Below are 21,802 nucleotides of genomic sequence, written 5' to 3'. Positions count from 1 at the left end.
AAAGAAGTCATATTCAGTGTTAGATATCCAGGGCAAATTGTGATGGTAAGGATAATGACTCATCTGATGGTATCTACAACTTTTTATTTAATAGGTTCAAAAATAAAGAAGTTGGTGTATCCCCCTGGGTTCATGGGATTAGCTGCCTCTCTTTATTATCCACAACAAGCCATCGTGTTTGTCCAGGTAAGTAGGCCCAGTAAGCTGGGGTGTGCTTTATTCTTGCTTATGTCTGTTTAGGTTTATTGCTTAATTTTCTTATTTTGCAGCTTTTATAGCAGTAGGCTAAAATTTCTTTGCACACATAGATGAACTACCACCAATTTAAATGTTTTTCTCCACTACATGCCTCAGTTCTGGCCCTCCTTCCAATCACGTCACTGTTCAGAGAATGCACACTCATTTGAATATTAGTCAAAGAAAATGAGGATAACTTTTCTTGGCATAGTTACATGGAAGTCTAAAGACTCAGACTCCAAAGCTGATAGTTATGGGTCATTCTCCATTTGGATGTGTCTGGTCACAGCCTGTCCTCCTTGGAGCTGCAGGCATAAGCCTGTGCTCTGGCCCCCCGCACCCTCTTCCTGGTCCTGGTGCCATCCTCCCTTGCCTTGCTGGAGGCTTCAAGCAAGGCAGTCCCTTCTGCTGGGAGTGCCCTTCCCGGGGCTCTCAGTTGGCTGCTTCTTTCTTTCCCTTCAGGCCTCAGCTTGGTGGCATCCTGTCAAGTAGGAGAACAGAGTGGCAGGCGAGATGGGTAAAGCTACGTTTTAGTCTTCTCAAGGTCCCATAACAACATACCATAGACTGGAGGGCTTGAACAACAGAAACTTATTTTCTCACTGTTCTGGAGGCTGGAAGTCCAAGAGCAAGGTGTTGGTAGGATTGGCTTCTCCTAGATCCTCTCTCCTTGGCTTGCAGATGGCCACCATTTCACAGTGTGTCTTATAATGTGTCTTATAATAACACCGTTCATATTGGATTAGAGCCCTACTCTTATTACCTCATTTAACCTTAATTACAGGCCCTGTCTCCACATACAGTCACATTGTGGGTTAGGACTTCAGCATGAATTTTCAGGGACACAATTCAGTCTATAACAGCTAGACTAGCCACTTGCAAAGTGTGATTCCTAGACCATCAGCATCAGAATCACCTGGCTCGTTAGAAATACACATTCCCGGGGCGCCTGGGTGGCCCAGTCGGTTAAACGTCCATCTTTGGGTCAGGTCATGATCTCATGGTTTGTGAGTTCAGGCCCTGCATCGGGCTCTGTGCTATCAGCATGGTGCCTGCTTCAGATCCTCGGTCTCCCTCTCTCTCTGCACCTTCCACACTTGCTCTCTCTCTCTCTCCAAAATAAACTTAAAAAAAGAAATGTACATTCTTGGTCCCAACCCTGACAGACTGACTCAGACACTCTGAGTGTTAGGGCCAGCCACCTGTGTTTTAGCAAGCCCTCCAGGGGATTTGAATGTCCGAGATGTTTGAGAACCACCGATGTAGACTGGACTTCCTCAGGGTGGTAGTGTCTGGACTTAGTGGAACTCTAGACATAGAGTCTCTTGGAAAACTGGAAAGAACAAGACAGGCTGTAGGTTTTCAACTCCTCGACAGCATATGGAGACGGGGACCCAGTTGCTAGAGGTGCCCTATCACGTGGAGACTTAGTCCCAGGAGGAGCAGCAGTACGGTCATTACATTTGGGCTCTCGGGGCTCTGAGCCAGACTGATCTGACGTTGAGGTTCTGGAGTAGTCTTCATGACAGGACTGAGTCTGGATTCCTGGATTGTGCTGCAGTTGTAGGTGGGAGGCCAGTGCCTCTGGCTATGAGAAATTGGTGGCTTTAGGAGCAGATGCCAATAAGATCTCTCTTTTTTTAAATGTTTTTATTTTTGAGAGAGTGCACGTCGGGGAGGGGCAGAGAGAGGGGTACAGAGGATCCAAAGCAGGCTCTGTGCTGACAGCAACAAGCTCGATGTAGGGCTTGAACTCATGAACTGTGAGATCATGACCTGCGCCACCCAAGTGCCCCCAGTAAGATCGTTACAGCATGGGCTTGACATTGTTTATAGCAGTCCTGGAGGCAGACAGTTAACATCCCTCTGCCTGCTTCAGCTCCAGCTCAGGAACAGTGAATTATGTCTGCCTGCCCTGTGTCACAAAAACAATCATACATCATCTCAGTCTCTTGTGGTTTCAACAGTAAATGGATAGGGTCTGGACAGTAGGCTTGGCTGCTGGTTGAGAAGCATATGTGGCTTCCCCCTGAGTAGAGGCCTTTTTTATCTTAGGTGCCACAGCATATGTTGCAAAAGATCTTTTGTATTCACAGCCAAGATAGTGGAATGAAAATATGAGTTGTATTCTAATTTATTTTTAAAGTCAGTGGGAAGGAGTTTTGTCTTTTATTTTGTGCTTAGAGTAAGCCAGAACAAAACCATTGACTTTATTTTCACTAGATATAAAACATTAGTGATCTGTTTGAGGTGATGAGAAAGTTCTGGAAATGGATAATGGTGATGGTTTTTAATGGTTAAAATGGTAAATTGTACATATATTTGGCTATAATAAAACAAAAAGAGACACCAGTGATTGAAAGAGATCTTCTGTAACTGTTTTAATGTCATTTAATTCCGCTTTCACAGTTTAAAGTTTGTGTATGAATACCCTGACCTTGGACCAGCCACTTAATTGCTCACGTTTTTTGTTCAGTAGCATTTGGGTAGAAGTACTGTAATAAAACCCTTTTTAAATGGCAAATCTTGTTTTCCTCTCAGAAATTTAAAACACCAAGAATTGTGTTATATACATGGTAAATGCTCGATGGGTCTGAGAGTATCATATATTTTAAGAACAATTAGAAGAACTAGAAGACTCTAAGTTATAAGAAACCAGCTAGTAAAACCACTGGATTTCCTAACACTGTGACCTTAGTTAGACAAGTCACTTGGCCTCTGAATATTTCCTTAAAATCTTTGCCTATTTACTGCACAGGGCTATTATTTAGAATAGAGATAATTCATGTGAAAGTACTTTGTAAACTAAAATGCTATACGTAGATCAATGATTATAACAATTAGAAAGGGAATAATAACTGCTTTCAGAAATTTGAAGAAGAAATTTCACGTGGAAGAGTAATCAACATCATATGTCATGTATAGGACCAATGAATGCAAATTCCTAGAAGCATATTTTTTAAGTAGGCTCCACACCCCACATAGGGCTCGAACTCACAACCCTGAGGTCAAGAGTCATACCCTCTACTGACTGAGCCAGCCAGGTGCCCCACTAGAAGCATTTTTTAAAGAAAACTCAATACTAGGGGCGCCTGGGTGGCTCAGTTGGTTAAGCCTCTGACTTAGGCTCAGGTCATGATCTCACGGTTTGTGGGTTTGAGCCCCGCATCGGGCTCTGTGCTGACAGCCCAGAGCCTGGAGCCTGCTTCGGATTCTGTGTCTCCCTCTCTCTCTCTGCCCCTCCCCTGCTCACGCTCTGTCTCTCTCTGTCTCTCAAAAATAAATAAAAACATTTAAAAACAAAAAAGAAAACTCAATACTAGGGGCATCTGAGTGTCTCAGTCATTTGAGTGTCTGACTCTCGGTTTCGGCCCAGGTCATGATCTCACAGTTCATGAGTTCAAACCCCACATCGAACTCCACGCTGATAGTGTGGTGCCATGCTATTACAATATCATATTAAGTAGTGAGTTCCTTGGCCCCAAAGTATTTTCTGACCCTGGGACCTACCTCTCAGGATGTTGTAGAAGGGATCTTGGATCAAGAGGCAAAATCCCTATAGAAACTTGAAGCCTTTTGTTTTGGGTGACCTGGAAGAACTACGAACATCTTTCATTGGGCTCACCTATTTTTTACCTCAGCCCCTACAATGAATGAGTGATTTTCAGCTGGGCCAATGTGACTTGGTTGGCCATGATGCACTAGATGAGATAGGCAGAAGCCTTCTTTCTGTGTCTCACTTTCAGGAATTTCATATACCAGCAGCTGACCTCCTACATTTTTGTCCTTATACGCCTGTAATTTATGGCAAATTATTTTAAACAATAACTGCACAACCAAACTATGTTTTCTTCTTATGCTACAATTCTTACTCGTTTTATTTGCTTATGTTGCACAGTTTTAATGTGTATGTCCAAAGACTTCTGGGGTCGTCATATGCTTAAATACAGCTCTTTTGAAAAGAGTAAAAAGGAAAATGGAAGATTCTGGTTCTAACCAGTCATGTATGGAATAGCAATGGATCTTTTATATTTTGTTTCAAGGTCAGCGGGGAGAAATTATATGACTGGGGTTTACGAGGATACATAGTCGTAGAAGATTTGTGGAAGGAGAACTTTCAAAAGGTGAGAAAGATCTTTTTCATTATCTTCCTTTTGGTGTAAATATATGGTTTTCTAGGATTTTGTAAAATTCTTGATAACCTTGGTGCCTGCTCTTGCTTCTACTGTTTGTTTTCATTTTGCTTCTAGCTCAGATTCTCTTTTGGTGGCCTTTGTCGGAGAGCAATAAAAATCTCCGTGCATCCGGCTATTATCAGCAGGGCTGAATAAGTGGTGACCATAAAATGCATTCCACTGCAGTCTTAGATCATAATTTCCACTCTATCATATTTATAATGTGCTCAAAGTGTAGCGTATTATCTGAAAGTTTTATCAAAACTGCATTCAAAGGGAACATACTGTGCTCCCAGGCAAAAAACAACTAACCAAACAAGGCTCCTCCTCTTGCTATTTCACTTGTTATAGGCCCCCTCCTTTCCCTGAGCAGGACTGTATCCCTTCATCCCCTAGCCTTCTTGGCCCAGTTCAGGGCATGAGCTGTGGCGTAGTGGGGATCAGCCTCCAGCTACAGACCAAATTCTCTGTGCTGACTCATGGGTGGATAAGCGGAAGAGGAAGGAGGTTGTGTAATTGTAAGGTGTCGTCTTTCGTCTCTTCTTGCAGCTACATAGCTGACTGAATGTTGCCCATGTTTGCTGGAACACTCTACTCTGATAATGAAGAACGGGTATAGAACAAGGCATGGTGTTTCCTCCAAGCACTTGGAGGCATTGCGCAAGAAGGAAGAACTAGGGTTCTTACGTTAATAGACTTTCTACATTATAGATTGAAGAATGTTCTTTTTGACTTCTCTCATCTCAAATAAAAAAACTCTTTGAAAATATGAAGAACTATCTCCAAATTGAAATCCAGAATTTTGAACTGGAACTTGGATGTAACATTATAGAATAAATTATAAGCCCCTCTCATTGTTTACATAAATCATCTTCCAATGAAATCTTAAGACTTATTTTTGTATTAGTGGTATCTACAGGAATTAGTCTCTATTGAGCCTGTTCAAGCTAGCTTTGGCGAGGAAGTTCTGTATTAATATCAAGTGCCTTTTGGCAATTCCCTTTAAAGAATAAACACTCTTAGTTTTGTTTTCATTCCTCTGATATTTTTTTTGGAAGCTTGCTTTCCTGTTTAAAGAATTCCTTAAGTCCACACTGAGTTTTATATGGGAAAGGAAATAGAATGTCAGGTAAGCTATACACAGCCCTAGAAAGAAAGGTGGAAAATGAAACTCATCCTCCGTTCCAAGTGGTCACTGTGGTGTTAGCACAGATACACGTGAACTGAAGCCATTGGGGGGGGGGTGTCTCCTGGGAGCCTCCGAGTGCTCACTTGAGGTGCCCGTTGGCAGCCCAGACTCACTGCAGATGAAAGCCGAGGAGGGGATCCCCACAGAGCCGCTAGCTTGGAAAGAGCTTTTTCTGCTCTAGAATCCAGCCCAGGGCAGAAACAACGGGACTGTGGCTGGAATGCAAGTCAAACAGGCCAGCATTTTATGGTAATTTGAAAACGTTAGATGTTAACACTACTCACATTTATATGCGAGTCTTTGGGGAGTGAGATAGTAAAGATGTGTAATTAGCTCATGGCTGGTCTGCCTTTTTACCTCTGGTCTTCTGTGCCCTTGCCCTCTCCAGAGTCCTTGAGAATGTAATGTTCTTGCATTTGTTTACTCTGAAAGCCTAATTTTCCTGATGGTTGTCTTTTCTCAGTAGAAGGTAATAAAATTGATGTTGACTCAACATTTAACACCAATTGTAGATGAAGAACAGAAGGCTCTAATCAAAATTTGATATACTTAGATTTCGGGAACTGTTTGATAGTGAAATGCCATTGTTTTTCATTGATTGCTCTTCACCCTCCTTCTTGGATTTTGTGGCTTTTGGTCGTTTTTGTTTTATTGCTGAGAGCAAAGATTTAAGCTACTCTGGAAGAGGAATCCTTTGGGGCTCAGGGACTGTCTCTTTGAAGGGACCTGGGGCACACTTTATGATTGAGTTTTTTGTTTGTTTATTCCTTAGCTTATTTGGAAATTGGTTTTCAAGTCAGGCTTGAAATTAGCAGTCTCAATTAGATGTAGTCTTATGCATGGTTGTGCTTAGTTATCCCTGTAGTGATCTCACAAATGTACGTGCTTGTGATTCTTTTTGTGTTTTTTTTTTATGTTTTTATTTTATTTTTGAGAGAGAGAGACACAGTGAGAGCAGGGGAGGGGCAGAGAGAGATAGAGACAGAATCTGATGTGCTTGTGATACTCAACTAGTCAAAGAAATTTGTGGACATTGTATTTCAAACAGGGCCCTGCAATCTTCAGTGGTATTGATGATGGATGGCCCAGTTCTCCATTATATTATTTGCCATGGAGCTGTCTTACTCTCAAAGACCCTAAATAAGTCTGTGGTATTTTTCTGCTCTCCTACATCCCTTTTGCCTTTTAGGAATTAATACTAAGTGTTTGCACTGAGTCTTCGACCAGTAAAGTTTAGATCAGGTGGTCTTTCAGTTTTGTCATTGTCTTTGGTCAGTTAAGAGAAATTTATCTGCTTCAGCTAAAATAAACTCTCTGTCAGAACTGTGCAGAAACGACGGGTGTGTCCAGAAATAATATTATCATCCTAGTGTGGTCTAGGGTGTTGTTTTTTGTTTTGGGGTTTTTTTTTTTTTTTTTTTTTTGAGATAGACAGTATCTGTTGGATTTTAAACTCTCTTTACAGGGACACCTGGCTGGCTCATTTGAGCATGCAACTCTTGATCTCGGGGTGGTGAGTTCGAGCACCACATTGGGTATAGAGATTACCTTAAAAAAAATCTTTGGAAAAATAAATAAACTCTGTTTACAGACATGCACACAGAGTTTAAAATCCAACAGTATAATGACCACATATATACCAACCATCCATCTACCTTTTAAAAGATAGGAAATTGCCCATGTCTTCCAAGTTCTCCATGCCCTCCATGTCCTGCCCTGTCTCCCCAGAGGGAACTACTCTCCAGAATTTTGTTTTTCATTTCCTGTTTTTTTTTTTATTTTTTTTTAACATTTATTTATTTTTGAGACAGAGAGAGACAGAGCATGAATGGGGGAGGGGCAGAGAGAGGGAGACACAGAATCTGAAACAGGCTCCAGGCTCTGAGCCATCAGCCCAGAGCCTGACGCGGGGCTCGAACTCACGGACCGCGAGATCGTGACCTGAGCTGAAGTCGGACCCTTAACCGACTGAGCCACCCAGGCGCCCCACATTCCCTGTTTTTCATAAAACACTGTAGTTGAACTTGTCTGTTTTTTGCCTTTAAAATATAAAGATATCAAATATACATACAAATAAATATAAAGAGTATATCTAGATGGAGTCTTAACTATATGTACTCTTTTGTAACTTGTTTTGTCCCCTTATTACGGGCCATATATAGCTATAGTTTATTCATTTTCACTGCTGTAGAATATTCCTTTGGGGGAAAATACCTATGTTGATGACTAGTTTGGTGGTTTTCAGTATATCGTTTCACACACAGCTCTGAACATTTTTGTGCATGTGTCATGGTTTATTCAGAGCTTTCTTGGTTCATAGGGTCTGCACATCCATTTTACTAGATGATACCAAGTAGTCTTACAAAGCGGTTGCCACTGTGGTAGCTTTAAAATAGTTCTTCACTCTGGGGTGTGTGTGTGTGTATGTGTGTGTGTGTGTGTGTTGCTTTATTCTCCAATTTTATTTAAAAAAATTTCAAAACTACAGAACAGTTGCAAAAATAGTATACAATGACTCTACCCTTGGTTTAGATTTAGCAATTAGCATTTTGCTACATTTGCTTTGCCTCTTACTTTGCATGTGTGTAGGCACTCACACATGCCTATATTTTCTTTTTCTGAACTATTTGAGAGTTGGTTGTAGTTATCATTGCCCTTGCCACTCATACCTAATTCAGCATGTATTTCCAAATAACATGAGCATTCACTAATATAATCACAATATCATTATCACACTGAGGAAAGGTACATAAATATTTACATAAATACTACCTAGTTATGCAGTCCATATTCAGGTTTCCCTGGTTGCCCCAATAATGTGTGTTCTTGCAACAACTTTTCAGTTCATTTCTTATAGGGTGTCAGGATGGCCGAGTGGTCTAAGGCGCCAGATTCAAGGTGCTCAATTCATTTCTTACAGCTTAGTGAGTTAGTATAAGGCAAACACCCTTGTGACCATCATGTAAGAACAAAAAAAAAAAGAACTTTACCAACCACCCCAGAACCCCCTCCATGTAGCCCACTCCAGTTACAGTCCTCTCCCTCCATCCAAAATTACCTAGTACCCTTTTAGAGTAATAACTTCCTTATCTTCCTTTGTGGTTTTATCACCTTGTCACTTTAGTTTTGCCTGTTAGTGTTTCTGACTTTATATAAACCCTTTTAAGTCTTTTTCCCCCCCTCTTTTTAAATCACTTTAAATCTACAGGTTCCCCTTCCACCTTTTTATTTTCCTAACAACATATCTATTAAAAGAACCTGGCAGGGGGTGCCTGAGTGGCTTAGTTGGTTAAGCATATGACTTTGGCTTAGGTCCTGATCTCACGGTTCATGGGTTTGAGCCCCACATCGGGCTCTGCGTTAACAGTTGAGAGCCTGCTTGGGATTCTCTCTCCCTCTCTCTCTGTGTCCCTCCCCCACTTGTTCTCTCTCTCTCTCTCTCTCCCTCTCTCTCTCTCTCTCTCTCAAATAAGTAAACTTAAAAGAACTTGGCATATTGGACCTAGAGAGTTTCCATTGGTTTAAGCTTTGCTGATGTCACACATAAGGTGCAGTTGACCATGTTCCTGTCTTCTCTGCACTTCCTGCAGATTGGCAGCTGGATCCAGATGATTGCTTGATGAGGTTCGTGTTTGAACCTGTTGGCAAGGCTGTAGGTCTATGTAGGCACATAAGTCTAGTTTTTGCTTTGCTGTTTTGGTGTTAGCAATGCCGAGACCCTTTGATTCACTGGGGGTTAGAAAATGGCTATATTCTACCTCTGCCATGTCATTTTTCACATATTAGCTGGAATACTTAAATAAAGAACCACTTCCCTCATCTACCATTTAGTTACCCAGTTATAGGAAAGACAGGACAAATGCTTCATTTTTTGTTATGTTTCCAATTTTCAAAATAATGAATTGGTTCCCACTCATCCTCAGAAGGTCACCAGTTAGTTGGGGTTTTTTTAAATATAATGTATTGTCAAGTTGGCTAACATACAGTGACCAGTTAATTTTTTTAATATCATCATAAATTTATTGCTTTATACATTTTTGATTTGAATGTTTTGTAATTCTTATTCCTTATTAAAATTCAAATCGTCCCTCTGGCTAGTAGAAGTTGGCTTTGAGCGCTTTTGACATGAGCCCCAAGTAGCCTGTGATAGTTTCCTTGATATCTGGCATGTCAGAATCATCTCAGAATTTCTTTTTTTTTAATGTTTGTTTATTTTATTTCTTTCTTCCTTTTTTAAATTTAAATCCAAGTTCGTTAACGTATAGCATAATAATGATTTCAGGGATAGAATTTAGTGATTCATCACTTACATATAACACCCAGTGTTCATCCCAACAAGTGCCCTTCTTGATGCCCATCTCCCATTTAGCCCATTGTTTGTTTATTTTTGAGAGAGAGTGAGTGCAGGAGGGGCAGAGAGACCGTGAGACTGAGAATCCCAAACAGGCTGCACTGTCAGCACAGAGCCTGGCACAAGGCTAGAACTCATGAACCAAACCGTGAGATCATGACTTGACCTGAAATCAGGAGTCAGACGCTTAGCTGACTGAGCCACCCAGGTGCTCCTCAGAATTTCTGGTTGTAGTTTTAATGTACATTTCCTTGATCACTAATGAGGTTGAGCATCTTTTCACGTTTATTGGTTTCTTCTTCTTGAAACACCTACTCATGTCTTTTGGCCATTTATTGTATGACTGATTTGTTCCTTTCTTAATGATTTATAAGGGTTCTTTATTTTTTTCCTAGATGCTAATGTTTTTGGTCACATGTTTGCAGATGTCTTCTCCTAGTTTGAGGCTTGTCCTTTCAGTTCAGGTGTCTTTTGAGCATCAGAAGTTCTTAATATAGTTGGTTTTATTGACTTTTTTTTCCTATTGTGGTTTTCACTCTTTGAATCTAGGAGCTTAATAAAAGCCTGCAACTATTTGCTGATTGTCCATTGCTAATATGAAACCCTTTCAGATTAGTATCAGCCCAACGTCTGAGTGTCCGAGATGGAAGCCAGTCGTGGGTGTGAGGCCCCAGGCCCACAGATGGCCCTTTTGGAGTTCTTCTCTAATTAGCCAAACACAGCAGTGTGTCTCGGCAAATGGCATGTTTAGTTTTCACTGGGTTTCTAAAAAGATGTAACAAGTTACTATGAAGGAATTGTAGAATGACTGTTAAAGGCCAACAATAACTAAAAAGTAAAATCTTCATAATTCGTTAAAGGGCAGGAAAACACATGAAGAAATATAAACCTGTTACTAATGTGAAAACTGAGCAGAACTTCTGAACTGGGCTTTTAATAGTTGTGTTCAGTCCCCTGCTGGCTCAGCAGGAAAATGAAAGGGAAGCAGCAACCACCACCCTGAGTAAATATGCCCTGCTTTCTCTTCCTCCATTCCAAATTCCTCAGCTTGCTAAGCACACTCAAGTCTTGCTCTGAGTAAGTTACGTGGTTTCAAAATGATCCTCTTGGATATTTCTATCACTAACGGAGAAATACTGCATGATTCAACTTATATGAAGTATCTAAAATAGACTCGTAGGACCAGAGAGCAGAATGGTGGTTGCCAGGGGCCGGGGGGGAAGGAAAATGGGGGGGTCACTCTTCAACGGCTATAACGTCTCAGTCACCCACGATGAATATGTTCTAGGGATCTGCTCTACAACATAGTGCTTATAGTCAACAGTACCGTATCAGACACTTAAAAATTTGTCAGGAGAGTAAATCTCATGTTAAGTGTCCTCAACACAATAAAATAAAAATAAAAATAAGGGCAATATGGTGGGTTTTCCATAAAGCTAAATTTGTTCTGATTTTGTGCCTTCTTTAGCTTTTGCTATTAAAAATTCTAAGAAATAAAAGTACCAGGCACTGATTTTTCTTTTTTTTTTTTTAAGCTTCATTACTTAGCAAAATAAAAAGTTGGAAATACTGGGTGGTGGGGAGCATCTCCTTTTATTGAAAGGCGTAACACTTTGGTATCAGAAAGGTGGACAAGGCAGAATGCAGCATAGCCTGATGGCCAAGAAAGTGGACTCTGGAGTAGGCACTCCAGGCTCCGCCCTGCCCCGCCTCGCCCCGCCCCGCCCTGCCTCTTACAAGGTTACCTTGGAACCTTGGGAAATAGCTGCGGCACTCTGGGAAATGGGAGTAGTATTTCATGGTACCATTTTGAGGACTAAATGAATTTATCCATGTCAGAAACCCATCAAATAACTCTAGCACATGCTAGCCATGATAGATGTCATGTGACACTGCACATTTTTGCTTCTGCTTGAGAAGATAGTATCTCTTGATGGAAAATGGAACCATTGGGCTTATGTGCATTAGCCAAGAGACCCCCCCCCCACCAGTGTTTTGGTTTCCTATTCCTGCCACAACCAATGACCACAAATTGGCTCAAAGTAATACAGATTTACATTATCTTAGACTCCATAGGTCAGAAGTCTGGCGGCTCCAGGGGAGAATCCATCTCCTCCTTCATTCAGGTTGTTGACAGAATTCACTTCAGTTCCTTGGGGTTGTAGGATCAAGATCTGTTTTGCTGGCTGCCAGCTGAGGGCTGTTCCTAGCTTCTAGAGGCTGCAGCTTTCTGTGGCTCACAGCCCTCCTCCTCCATTTTCAAAGCCAACCAACTGCAAGTTGAGTCCTTTTCACGTTCCATTTCTCTGACCCTGTCTCCTGCCTCCTTCTTTGACTATAGGAACCCATGTGATAATCCAAAATAATCTCCCCATTGAAAGGTCAGCTGATTAGCAGCCTGAATCCCAATGCCATGTTAATTCTCCTTTGCTGTGGAAAGTAGCAGTCACAGTTTCTAGGATTAGGATGCAGACATGTTTGGGGGAGGCATGATTTTGCCTATACCATATCCAGTGAACTGGAACGTCACTGGAGTCTTTAACAGGTCATTTATCCTTACCTTTTATTTCCTCTAAGTGACCTTTTACATAGGATAGGTAATGATTATTGAGCACTTGCTGTGAGCTTGGCCCTGGGTACTAAACTCTTTATGCACAAAGAGTCTGTGAGGCAGGTTCTATTATTATCCCCATTTTACAAATGAGGAAACTGCATTTGGGGAAGTTAAGTAATTGATCAAAATAATCAACTGACGAGGGGCTCAGACATTTCAGTGGGCTGCTGTACCCTCGAGGTTTATCTGGAAATCTCTTTTCACATGGCAGTGCATACTAATTAGCAATGCATGTTTTGATTAAAATAAATGTTTTGATTTTGGTAATAGAAATTAACATCCATGTTCATGGATGTGGTAAGAAAATTTTCTTCTGTAGCCTAGCCAAGTTGACACATAAAACTAACCATCACAGTGCTATTTAGTTTATTCCTCTAGCCCTATATTGTCCAATATGGCAGCCACTAGCTATTGAGTACTTGAAATATAGCTGGTCTGAATTGAGGCGTGTGCTGTGAATAGAAATTCACAGCAAATTTAGAAGACATGGTACAAATAAAAAGATCGTAAACTATCTCATTTTTGTGTTGATTATATGATGAAATGATAGTATTTTAGATATGTTGTCTTAAATAAAATGTATTAATTACTTTAAAAAATATTGAAACCTGATAGAGGGGCGCCTGGGTGGCGCGGTTGGTTAAGCGTCCAACTTCAGCCAGGTCACGATCTCACGGTCTGTGAGTTCGAGCCCCGCGTCAGGCTCTGGGCTGATGGCTCGGAGCCTGGAGCCTGTTTCCGATTCTGTGTCTCCCTCTCTCTCTGCCCCTCCCCCGTTCATGCTCTGTCTCTCTCTGTCCCAAAAATAAATAAAAAACGTTGAAAAAAAAAAATTAAAAAAAAGAAACCTGATAGGTATTAAAATTAACTCATAAGGAGAATGAGTTATAAAATATTTCAAATACAGTTGTCTGAAAATGCAAAAACAAATTTAATTTCTGGCTTGTGCTAAATCACAATCTGTCTTTTGAAGTCAGCATGTTGTTTTTTTCTGAGATCATGGCAGTTACTGCCAAGAGAGGTCTGATTTGTGATAGGGTGGAAGGCCTCAATATTTCTTTAGTCATGTTTTGTTACACTGTAAGTGATACGTAACCAAACAAGAAAAATTTCCTAGCAACAGAGTTGTTTTCCTCAACTAGAAGAATATTTTATGTGCTCCTTTTCTTAATGTCCAAAAGATAAAAAAGCTTATGTATTTAGCATCTTAGATTTTTGAGATTGAGATGTTGGTGAATATAGATAGTAGAATGTATAAGACTATCACTACAAGTACTTGGCGAGCATTAGGTTAAGGTAATTCAGACCTAAAATATATTTAACTAGGTAGAGAACTCTTTGGTTTTTATGACAGACCCAATTGCTGGACATGGTACTTAGCTTCATAAGCCTCTTTTTTTTAAGTCTCTTTTTGTTCTTCATTAATTACATACCCAAACTTTTTTTTTTTACCCTCATCAGATCGCTAGGTTCTACTGCATTTCATTTGTTTATTCAACAAATGTTTGAATACTGTGTGCTAGGAGGTCCTAGGGATATTGTGACCCCACGAAGCTTATATATTAGTGAATGATTCAAACATGAATGAAAGAATTATACAAATTAGGAAGCACATGGGTGCTATGAATGTGAATAAAAGGTTCTCATCTAAATGGAAGGGCAGGTGACAAGGGAAAGCCTTGATCTGAAGGATGAATAGCATTTAGCCAGGCAGAAATTGGGATAGACCAGTCTAGGTCAAGGGATACATTTATGAAGTTCTCATCCTGGGAAAGAGCTTGGCAGATTGGAAGAGCAACAGCAAGAAGGCCTGTGTGTGTGTGTGTGTGTGTGTGTGTGTGTGTGTGTGTTAGCGTGCCTCTTGAGGAATAGAGTAAGGTACACAGTACTGAGTCCTATAGAGCTCTATTTGGAGCAACAAGTAGACATGGTTTTTGTATGATGATCCACCAAGCAATACATAGGGCCTTGTTTCCCACAACTCCATTGTCAAGTGGATGTGATTTGTATATAGGGTAACTGTATAATTTATCATCCAAGTCAGGATCATACACTTGAGAGTGAAAGGGGGTACCGTTAATTATGCTGGGACAGTGGGTATAAACTAGTATGACTTGGGCAAGCCAGGATGTATGATCACCGTGCTTAGAGACCAGTTTTCAACCACTCCAGTAAGCCTGGAGTTGCCTAGAAGCCATGCTCTGAAATAACGGGGTTAGGTCTGTGTTCCTCCTTTCTCCTGGCTAACTACAAGAAGGCTACCATCAGAATCTGCACCAAGTCTAGACCACAGAACCCCAGCCCCATCACCTCCTCACCTGTAGCCTGCTGTCTTCAGGTTGCCATCTCAAGAGAGCTCTGCTCCTTGATGGACATCAGTTCTTATTAACATGTTTTCACAGTTAAAGTGTTGAAAACATATAGGAAAGAAGGGAAAGCCTTAAACATTTAGCACATGAACATTTCCTACTAGAAACTTTCCTCCATCACTTCTGGTGGTTGACGTGACCTAATTATACGTTCCCAGATGGTGGCCAGGCAGAATGGGTGTGGTCCAATTATAACCTCTTTCTCAGTAAACATGTTGTGTGATTTGACCCCTATGGTGGATGATACACAGAGAAGAATAGCCTTATTTATTTTATTTTATTTTATTCTTTTTTTTTTTTTTTTAAGAAATTATTAAGTTTTTTTGTTTTTTGTTTTTTGTTTTTTTTTTGAGACAGAGAGAGACAGAGCATGAACGGGGGAGGGGCAGAGAGAGAGGGAGACACAGAATCGGAAACAGGCTCCAGGCTCCGAGCCATCGGCCCAGAGCCTGACGCGGGGCTCGAACTCACGGACCGCGAGATCGTGACCTGGCTGAAGTCGGAGGCTTAACCGACTGCGCCACCCAGGCGCCCCTTATTTTATTCTTTAACAATGATGGTGGCATGAAGTAGTAAAGAACTCGTTTCACTCTTGATTTGATATTTTATAGAATCAGCCGTTTGGCTGACTCTCTGTGCTGAGGATTAATAGCGATTTATTACAGCAGGGCCCTCAGGGAGCCCTAGCAATTGCTTCAGTTAACTCAGAAATGGGTCATGTTGCCTTATAATAATATTTCATGTTGTATTCAGCCAGATACTGAAGATGAGCACTTTGAGACATTCCACTCTTGTTTTAAATGTTTTATTGTTTCTTTTTAAACTGTATTAATATTCTTACTTTTTGTTTCATAAGCCAGGAAATGTGAAGAATTCACCTGGGAATAAGTAGACTGCTCCATGGCTCTGCCCATTTTAATCAGGTAAAGAACAAGGGAACTCTGTAGTTCTTTTCACCATTGTTAGCACCAGCTGAAATGACTTGTCCATAATTTAATGTAATCAATTATAGCGGTTTCAACTTCATGTAGGTACATAGAGGTCAGGGTGTTGTTTTCTTCTGTCTTTAATTGTGGGCTTTGGTGCCTTCACTTATGTGTTCATTCCTGAGAAGTATCTGGGTTTTTGGGCAAGCTAGAACTTGACAGTTGGTATTTGGCTACAAAACTACAAAACTATTTCAAACAGTTGAAAAGTGCCATTATTTCTTAGCTTTATGTTTTCTCAAATAACACTTTACTATGGTAGGCACCCTTGTATTCATATAATAGTCATTATATAAACATTTGTTGAATGCATGATGGTTGTAGAGAAACTCAAGATTATATAGAGATATTATAAGTGCCATTGGGAAATCATAGGTATAATTATTTTTTCTTTAAAGATTGAGTAACCTGAAGCTGGAGAAAATTAGGATGCCAAATGAAGCCAGAAAAATCAGTGTGATTTCTTCTGGTCTTATACTCAATTCGCTGTTTATTTTCATTCATTTGGTCAGCATTTACTCATGAGTACCAGCTAAGTACAAAACATTAGTTATATTAATATTACTTTTTTATGTATTAAAAATTATATGATAGCACTTGCAATCTCCTGATAAGATCATACTGAGTTTGCAGATAGTCTAAATACTCAGCTATAAAAAGTGACTTCAGGGATGCCTGGGTGGCTCAGTCAGTTAAGCATCCGACTTAGGCTCAGGTCATGATCTCGCAGTTTGTGAGTTCAAGCCCCGTGTTGGGCTCTGTGCTGACAGCTCAGAGCCTGGAGCCTGCTTTGGATTCTCTGTCTCCCTCTCTCTCTGCCCCTCCCCTGCTCACACTCTGTCTCTCTCTCTCTCAAAAATAAATAAACGTTAAAAAAAATTTTAAAAAAACAAAAGGGACTTCATTCTGGTATATCCATAAAGAGAAATGTTGTTATGTTTCAGTAATATTTAATTGCATGGAAACTTGTTAAATGGAAAAAAAAATAGCATAATACACTTTTAGAAAGGATAAAGACCAGGAAATACAACAAAAAAATTAAGTATATATCTTGGGATAGTAGAATTATGGATGTTTTTTATACCTTTTCTTCTTTTTTTTTTTAAGTTTATTTATTTTGAGAGAGTGTGTGAGCAGGGAAGGGGCAGAGAGAGAGAGGGAAATAGAGAATCCCAAGCAGGCTCCACGCTCAGTAAGGTGCCCAAGGCAGGGCTTCATCTCACAACTGCGAGATCAGTGATCACAACCTGAGTCAGTATCAAGAATTGGACTCTTGGGGCACCTGGGTGGCTCAGTCAGTTAAGCGGCCGACTTCGGCTCAGGTCATGATCTCGCGGTCCGGAGTTCGAGCCCCGTGTCGGGCTCTGTGCTGACAGCTCAGAGCCTGGAGCCTGTTTCAGATTCTGTGTCTCCCTCTCTCTGACCCTCCCCCGTTCATGCTCTGTCTCTCTCTGTCTCAAAAATAAATAAACGTTAAAAAAAAAAAAAGAATTGGACTCTCAACTGACTGAGCCACCCAGGCGCCCCTGTAGATTTTCTTCTATATAACTTTCTATATTTAAAAAATTTTTTTAATGTTTTTATTTATTTTTGAGAGGGAGAGACAGAGCACAAGCTGGGGAGGAGCAGAGAGGGAGACATAGAATCTGAAGCAGAATCTGTGCTGAGCTGTCAGCACAGAGCCCAACACTGGGCTAGGACCCACAAACCGTAAGATTATGACCTGAGCCAAAGTCGGCACTTAACCGACTGAGCCATCCAGGTGCCCCTAACTTTCTGTATTTTAAAACTGGCTGCAGTGAATATGAATTTTCTTTTATATCTTTTTTAAAAAAAAATCACTGCTACATTGATTATAAATCATGGCTGCTATTTACAATCCACAAAAGCCCTCAGCCTGAGGTTTTTCTTTCTCAGGCTGTCTGCATAGTTTTGGAGACACAGAGAGTCATAAGATCTTAGAATTTGAGAGAAGTCATCTGGCCCCCCAGCCAGCCTCAAGCATAAATACCCTGTAGCCCTGCGTGTTCTAACTTTTCATCTCCACTGATAGGCAGCTCATCCCTCAGGGCAGCCATCTTTGGACAGTTCTGATTTTTAGGAAGCTGTTTGTTATACTAAGCAAAAATATGTCCTTTTGTAACTCTTATGCAATGGTCCTGATTCTGCCTTAGGGGTCACAAAGAACAAACCCAGATCCTCTTTCACATCTCGGTCCTTCATATAGTAACCCCAAGCCGTACTTCTCAAATTTTGTTATACGAACAAATGACTGCAGGAGCTTGTTAAAAGGCAGAGGCCTAGGCCCCACCCCACCCTAGAATCAGCCTCTCTGGGGAGCGGCCCTGAAGGTGCATCGGATGGACCTGCCGTTGGAAGAGAGACTGGAGTGTGAATGGCCAGGAAGCCACCTACGCCTTCCAGAGACTTTACATTGAATACAATTATGTTTCTCTGCAGGGACAATGAGACTTGAAATACCGGGAAACTACCTAAATATCTATTTCATCTTTCCCAGATATTCTGGGCCATAGTTCAGCTTACTGTACATACAACCTTGATTTCATTCTTTATTTTTTTACATCTCTATTGGAGATGTTTTTTTCAATTATAAAAGTGGTGCCTATTTGTTGTAAAGAAATTAGATAAATATTTTTAAACTTTGTCTTGACCTCTGTTCCTTTCCCAGAGATAATTTCTGTTAATAGTTTGGCATACCGTTCCAGACTTTTTTCTCTGTGTGTAGATGTGTGCACATCCATACCTGCTTTTGGTTTTTTGACACAATGCACTTATATTCCTTGTACTGTTTTGCGAGTACACTGAAACCTCCATGAGGGAAAACATCACAATTTTATCATCACACCTAAAGAAATTAACACTGATTTGTTAATATCATCTCATATTCAGGTAGTATGCAGATCTCTCCGATTATCTTTTTGCATTTGTTTGGTTTGAATCAGGATCCAAACAACATTTCCCCATTACATTTGACTGATAGGTCCCTGAAGTCCCCTTTAAACTATAATAGTGCCTTCTCCTTCATTTTCCCCTTGCCATTCATTTTTTGAGAAACAGACCTATTTATCCTTTAGAGGATCCCACATCCTGGCTGTGGCTGAGTGCATCCATTTAGTGTCATTCTGTTTATCTGTTGGTTCTGCTCTTCTCTGCATTTCCCATAAAACGATAAATCTGAAGGCTTAATCAGATTTACATTCACTTTTGGTAAGAATACTTCATAGACAGTGCTGTGTTTAGCTGTGTTGAACAAATGAGATAACTTGCCTTGTTTCGCTTAATATATTATGTACATATTTTTCTCTTAGTACTTAGAGATCTTTCTTTCTCATTCCTCCTCTTAGCTGCTTACTAATTTCCTAGTATGGACTACCATGGCCTTTTGAATCCTTATCAATATAGGTTGTTCCCAGTTTGTAGTTCTTTTTTTTTTAATTTTTTAAAATGTTTATCTAATTTTGAGAGAGAGAGAGAGAGAGACAGAGCACGAGCAGGGGAGGGGCTAAGAGAGAGGGAGACACAGAATCCAAAGCCTACTCCAGAGTCCGAGCCTGATGCGGGGCTCTCAAACTCACAAACTGTGAGATCATGACCTGAGTCAAAGTCGGATGCTTAACCGACTGAGCCATCCAGGCACCTCAGTTTGTAGTTCTGACAGTGCAGTAAATGTATTGAATTCTTAGACAAGTCCAAAACACATGAATAAACTGAGATAGAAAAGGTAAGCTAGAGGGTTACATGTTTAACTTAAGAATTTTTGGTTTTATATTAAAAGATATATTTATATCTAAAAGATATATTTATATCTCTAAAACATTTATAAACCCAAAATTGCTAAGTAGATTCATTACATATTAGGAAAAGAAGCAATCTGGAGAAGAATTGGCTTGGTCTTTGGTGTGTCTTTGGAGGATGTATCTTCCACTCCAGAAGAGAACAATGGGGTGATGTAAAGAAAGGTACACGTCAGAACAACAGTGATAGAATCATGCTCTCCTTCATCACGTGGGCGGAAATGTAATCATTTGGTTTTTCAGAAGGGGAGAGATGTGTGTGCTGTACCACTTAGGCATTTAATCTTTATTCATTTATCCATCCATCTGTTTCATTGTGCTCAGGTACACAGCCAGTGGAGAATCTGAATGTAGTTTGGAAGAAACACAAAACCTTTCTGATTTGTAGCTTATGCATCTGTAAAATGGAAATAATTATAGTTTTCTCTGGCTCATTATGATCCTCACGGTCATATGATGGTAATGAGTAATGTAAATATTTGATATGGCTTCTCAATTTAAACCTAATGAATTTTCAAAAAGCAAAGTTTTAGAGTTTCTCTTTTTTTTTTTAGCAGTTTACTTATGGTTTTCTTTTTCTTTTAGTTATAGGTAAACATTGGAAACTCCGTGCGGTAAACCAGTATTTCTACAGAAAAAATGGCAGAGAAGTCAGACTGAATGTAGTAAATTGGCTTTCTTCTTCAGGAAAAACTAAACGAGACTTCTTTGTTATCTTGGGTGATACCATACTCCAAGTGGACTAATTGGAAATCTTTTCACCTAGAGATAATGTCCAGCCTTAGAGCTCGTCATTCTCATGTTGCTATTTATATACATAATTAAAATTCCAAGTTAAAAAAATTGTTCTGCGTTTTTTTTTATATTATTGATTGACAGTTCAAGCATATCTGGTGCCCATGTGTGTGGTATGCATGGTGTATATTGGTGTATATGCATGTTGTGTCGTGTCTCTCTGAGTATACATGTGTGTGTGCACATGGGTGTGTGTGTGTGTGTGTGTGTGTGTGTGTGTGTGTGTGTTTAAGAAAACCATTAACTTGGTTGCCTGGGTGGCTCAGTCAGTTAAGGGTCTGACTTTGGCCTAGGTCATGATCTCACTGTTCCCGAGTTCAAGCCCTGCATCAGGCCCTGTCCTGACAGTTCAGAGCCTGGAGCCTGCTTCAGATTCTGTGTCTCCCTGTCTCTCAGCCCCTCCCCAACTCATACTCACTCTCTCTCTCTCTCTCTCTCTCTCTCTCTCTCTCAAAAATAAATAAACATTAAAAAAATTTTTTTTAATTAAAAAAAAAAAAAAGGAAACCATTAACTCCTCTCAGAGCAGTACCAGCTGGCAATCTTCACAGTCCAAGCCCCGCAACTATCGAGTCGAGCAGGGTGGCTCTAGAGCTGAGAGACGATGCTCCGATGGCCAGTATGAGAACAAAACCTGTAAGTAATAGTTGGCATGACAGTAATTAGAACACATACAAAGGAAACAGTAACCGTGACCCCTTGTTGTGTTCCTTTGCCTCCCAGCTTATCCAGATCTTCCACTTCTTGAATGTCAGCGCAAGAGGCGTAACGAAGTGGGCTCTGTCCTCTGTCGGTGGAGGAATGGTATGTGGTTGCGTGTGTGGGTTCTGTGTATATAGGCCTTGTACTCACTTTTGGAGCCCCTGCCTGTGCAGCTCACTGAACTGTATTTTCAGTGCTGATGGGACAGCAGGGGAAGAGCATGTGAAAGAGAATTGACAGTTTCCAAATTTCAGTCAGATTGGAAATGAAAAGTTGTCTTTGTATTCTTGTAGTGTCAATTTAATTCCTAATTGGTGACCGTCCAAATTTGACAGCATTTGGTAAGATAGCAATACAGAAACAAAACGTGCTCATGTTAATATTAAATACATTTGATGGAGCCAAAATGGCAGGAATGTTGCCAGCATTGTTACCGGACTAATGAGCTGAAGCATATTTGTCCCTAGAATAATCCCTGTAGTGACCCAGAAATCTTTATTTCCTTTTTTTGCCGAAATACTTTTGTGTTACTGTGCCAGTCATCCAAATATGTTAAAGCTGTGCCTAAA

The 21,802-nt window shown here is 40.4% G+C and overlaps 1 protein-coding gene across 2 annotated transcripts in view; it reads left to right on the top strand.

The window, feature by feature from the left end:
• Nucleotides 1-20,967, top strand: part of APOO (apolipoprotein O) — a 57,780-nt gene extending 36,813 nt beyond the window's left edge. The window contains exons 6-9 of one of the 2 annotated variants that reach the window (XM_049643601.1): nucleotides 95-186; nucleotides 4,281-4,361; nucleotides 15,792-15,858; nucleotides 20,322-20,967. In XM_049643601.1, the coding sequence (XP_049499558.1) occupies nucleotides 95-186; nucleotides 4,281-4,361; nucleotides 15,792-15,827 (209 nt within the window). In that variant the 3' untranslated portion in view covers nucleotides 15,828-15,858; nucleotides 20,322-20,967. Of the gene's footprint in view, nucleotides 1-94; nucleotides 187-4,280; nucleotides 4,362-4,961; nucleotides 6,683-15,791; nucleotides 15,859-20,321 lie in introns of those variants that run through there. The other variant, XM_049643602.1, reaches the window with a different exon arrangement.
• Nucleotides 20,968-21,802: the final 835 nt, after the last annotated feature.

Source organism: Panthera uncia, chromosome X, assembly GCF_023721935.1.
Source record: "Panthera uncia isolate 11264 chromosome X, Puncia_PCG_1.0, whole genome shotgun sequence".
Taxonomy (NCBI): Eukaryota; Metazoa; Chordata; class Mammalia; order Carnivora; family Felidae; genus Panthera; species Panthera uncia.
Note: the sequence above shows the minus strand (reverse complement) of the source record. Positions and strands in the feature narration are given on the sequence as shown.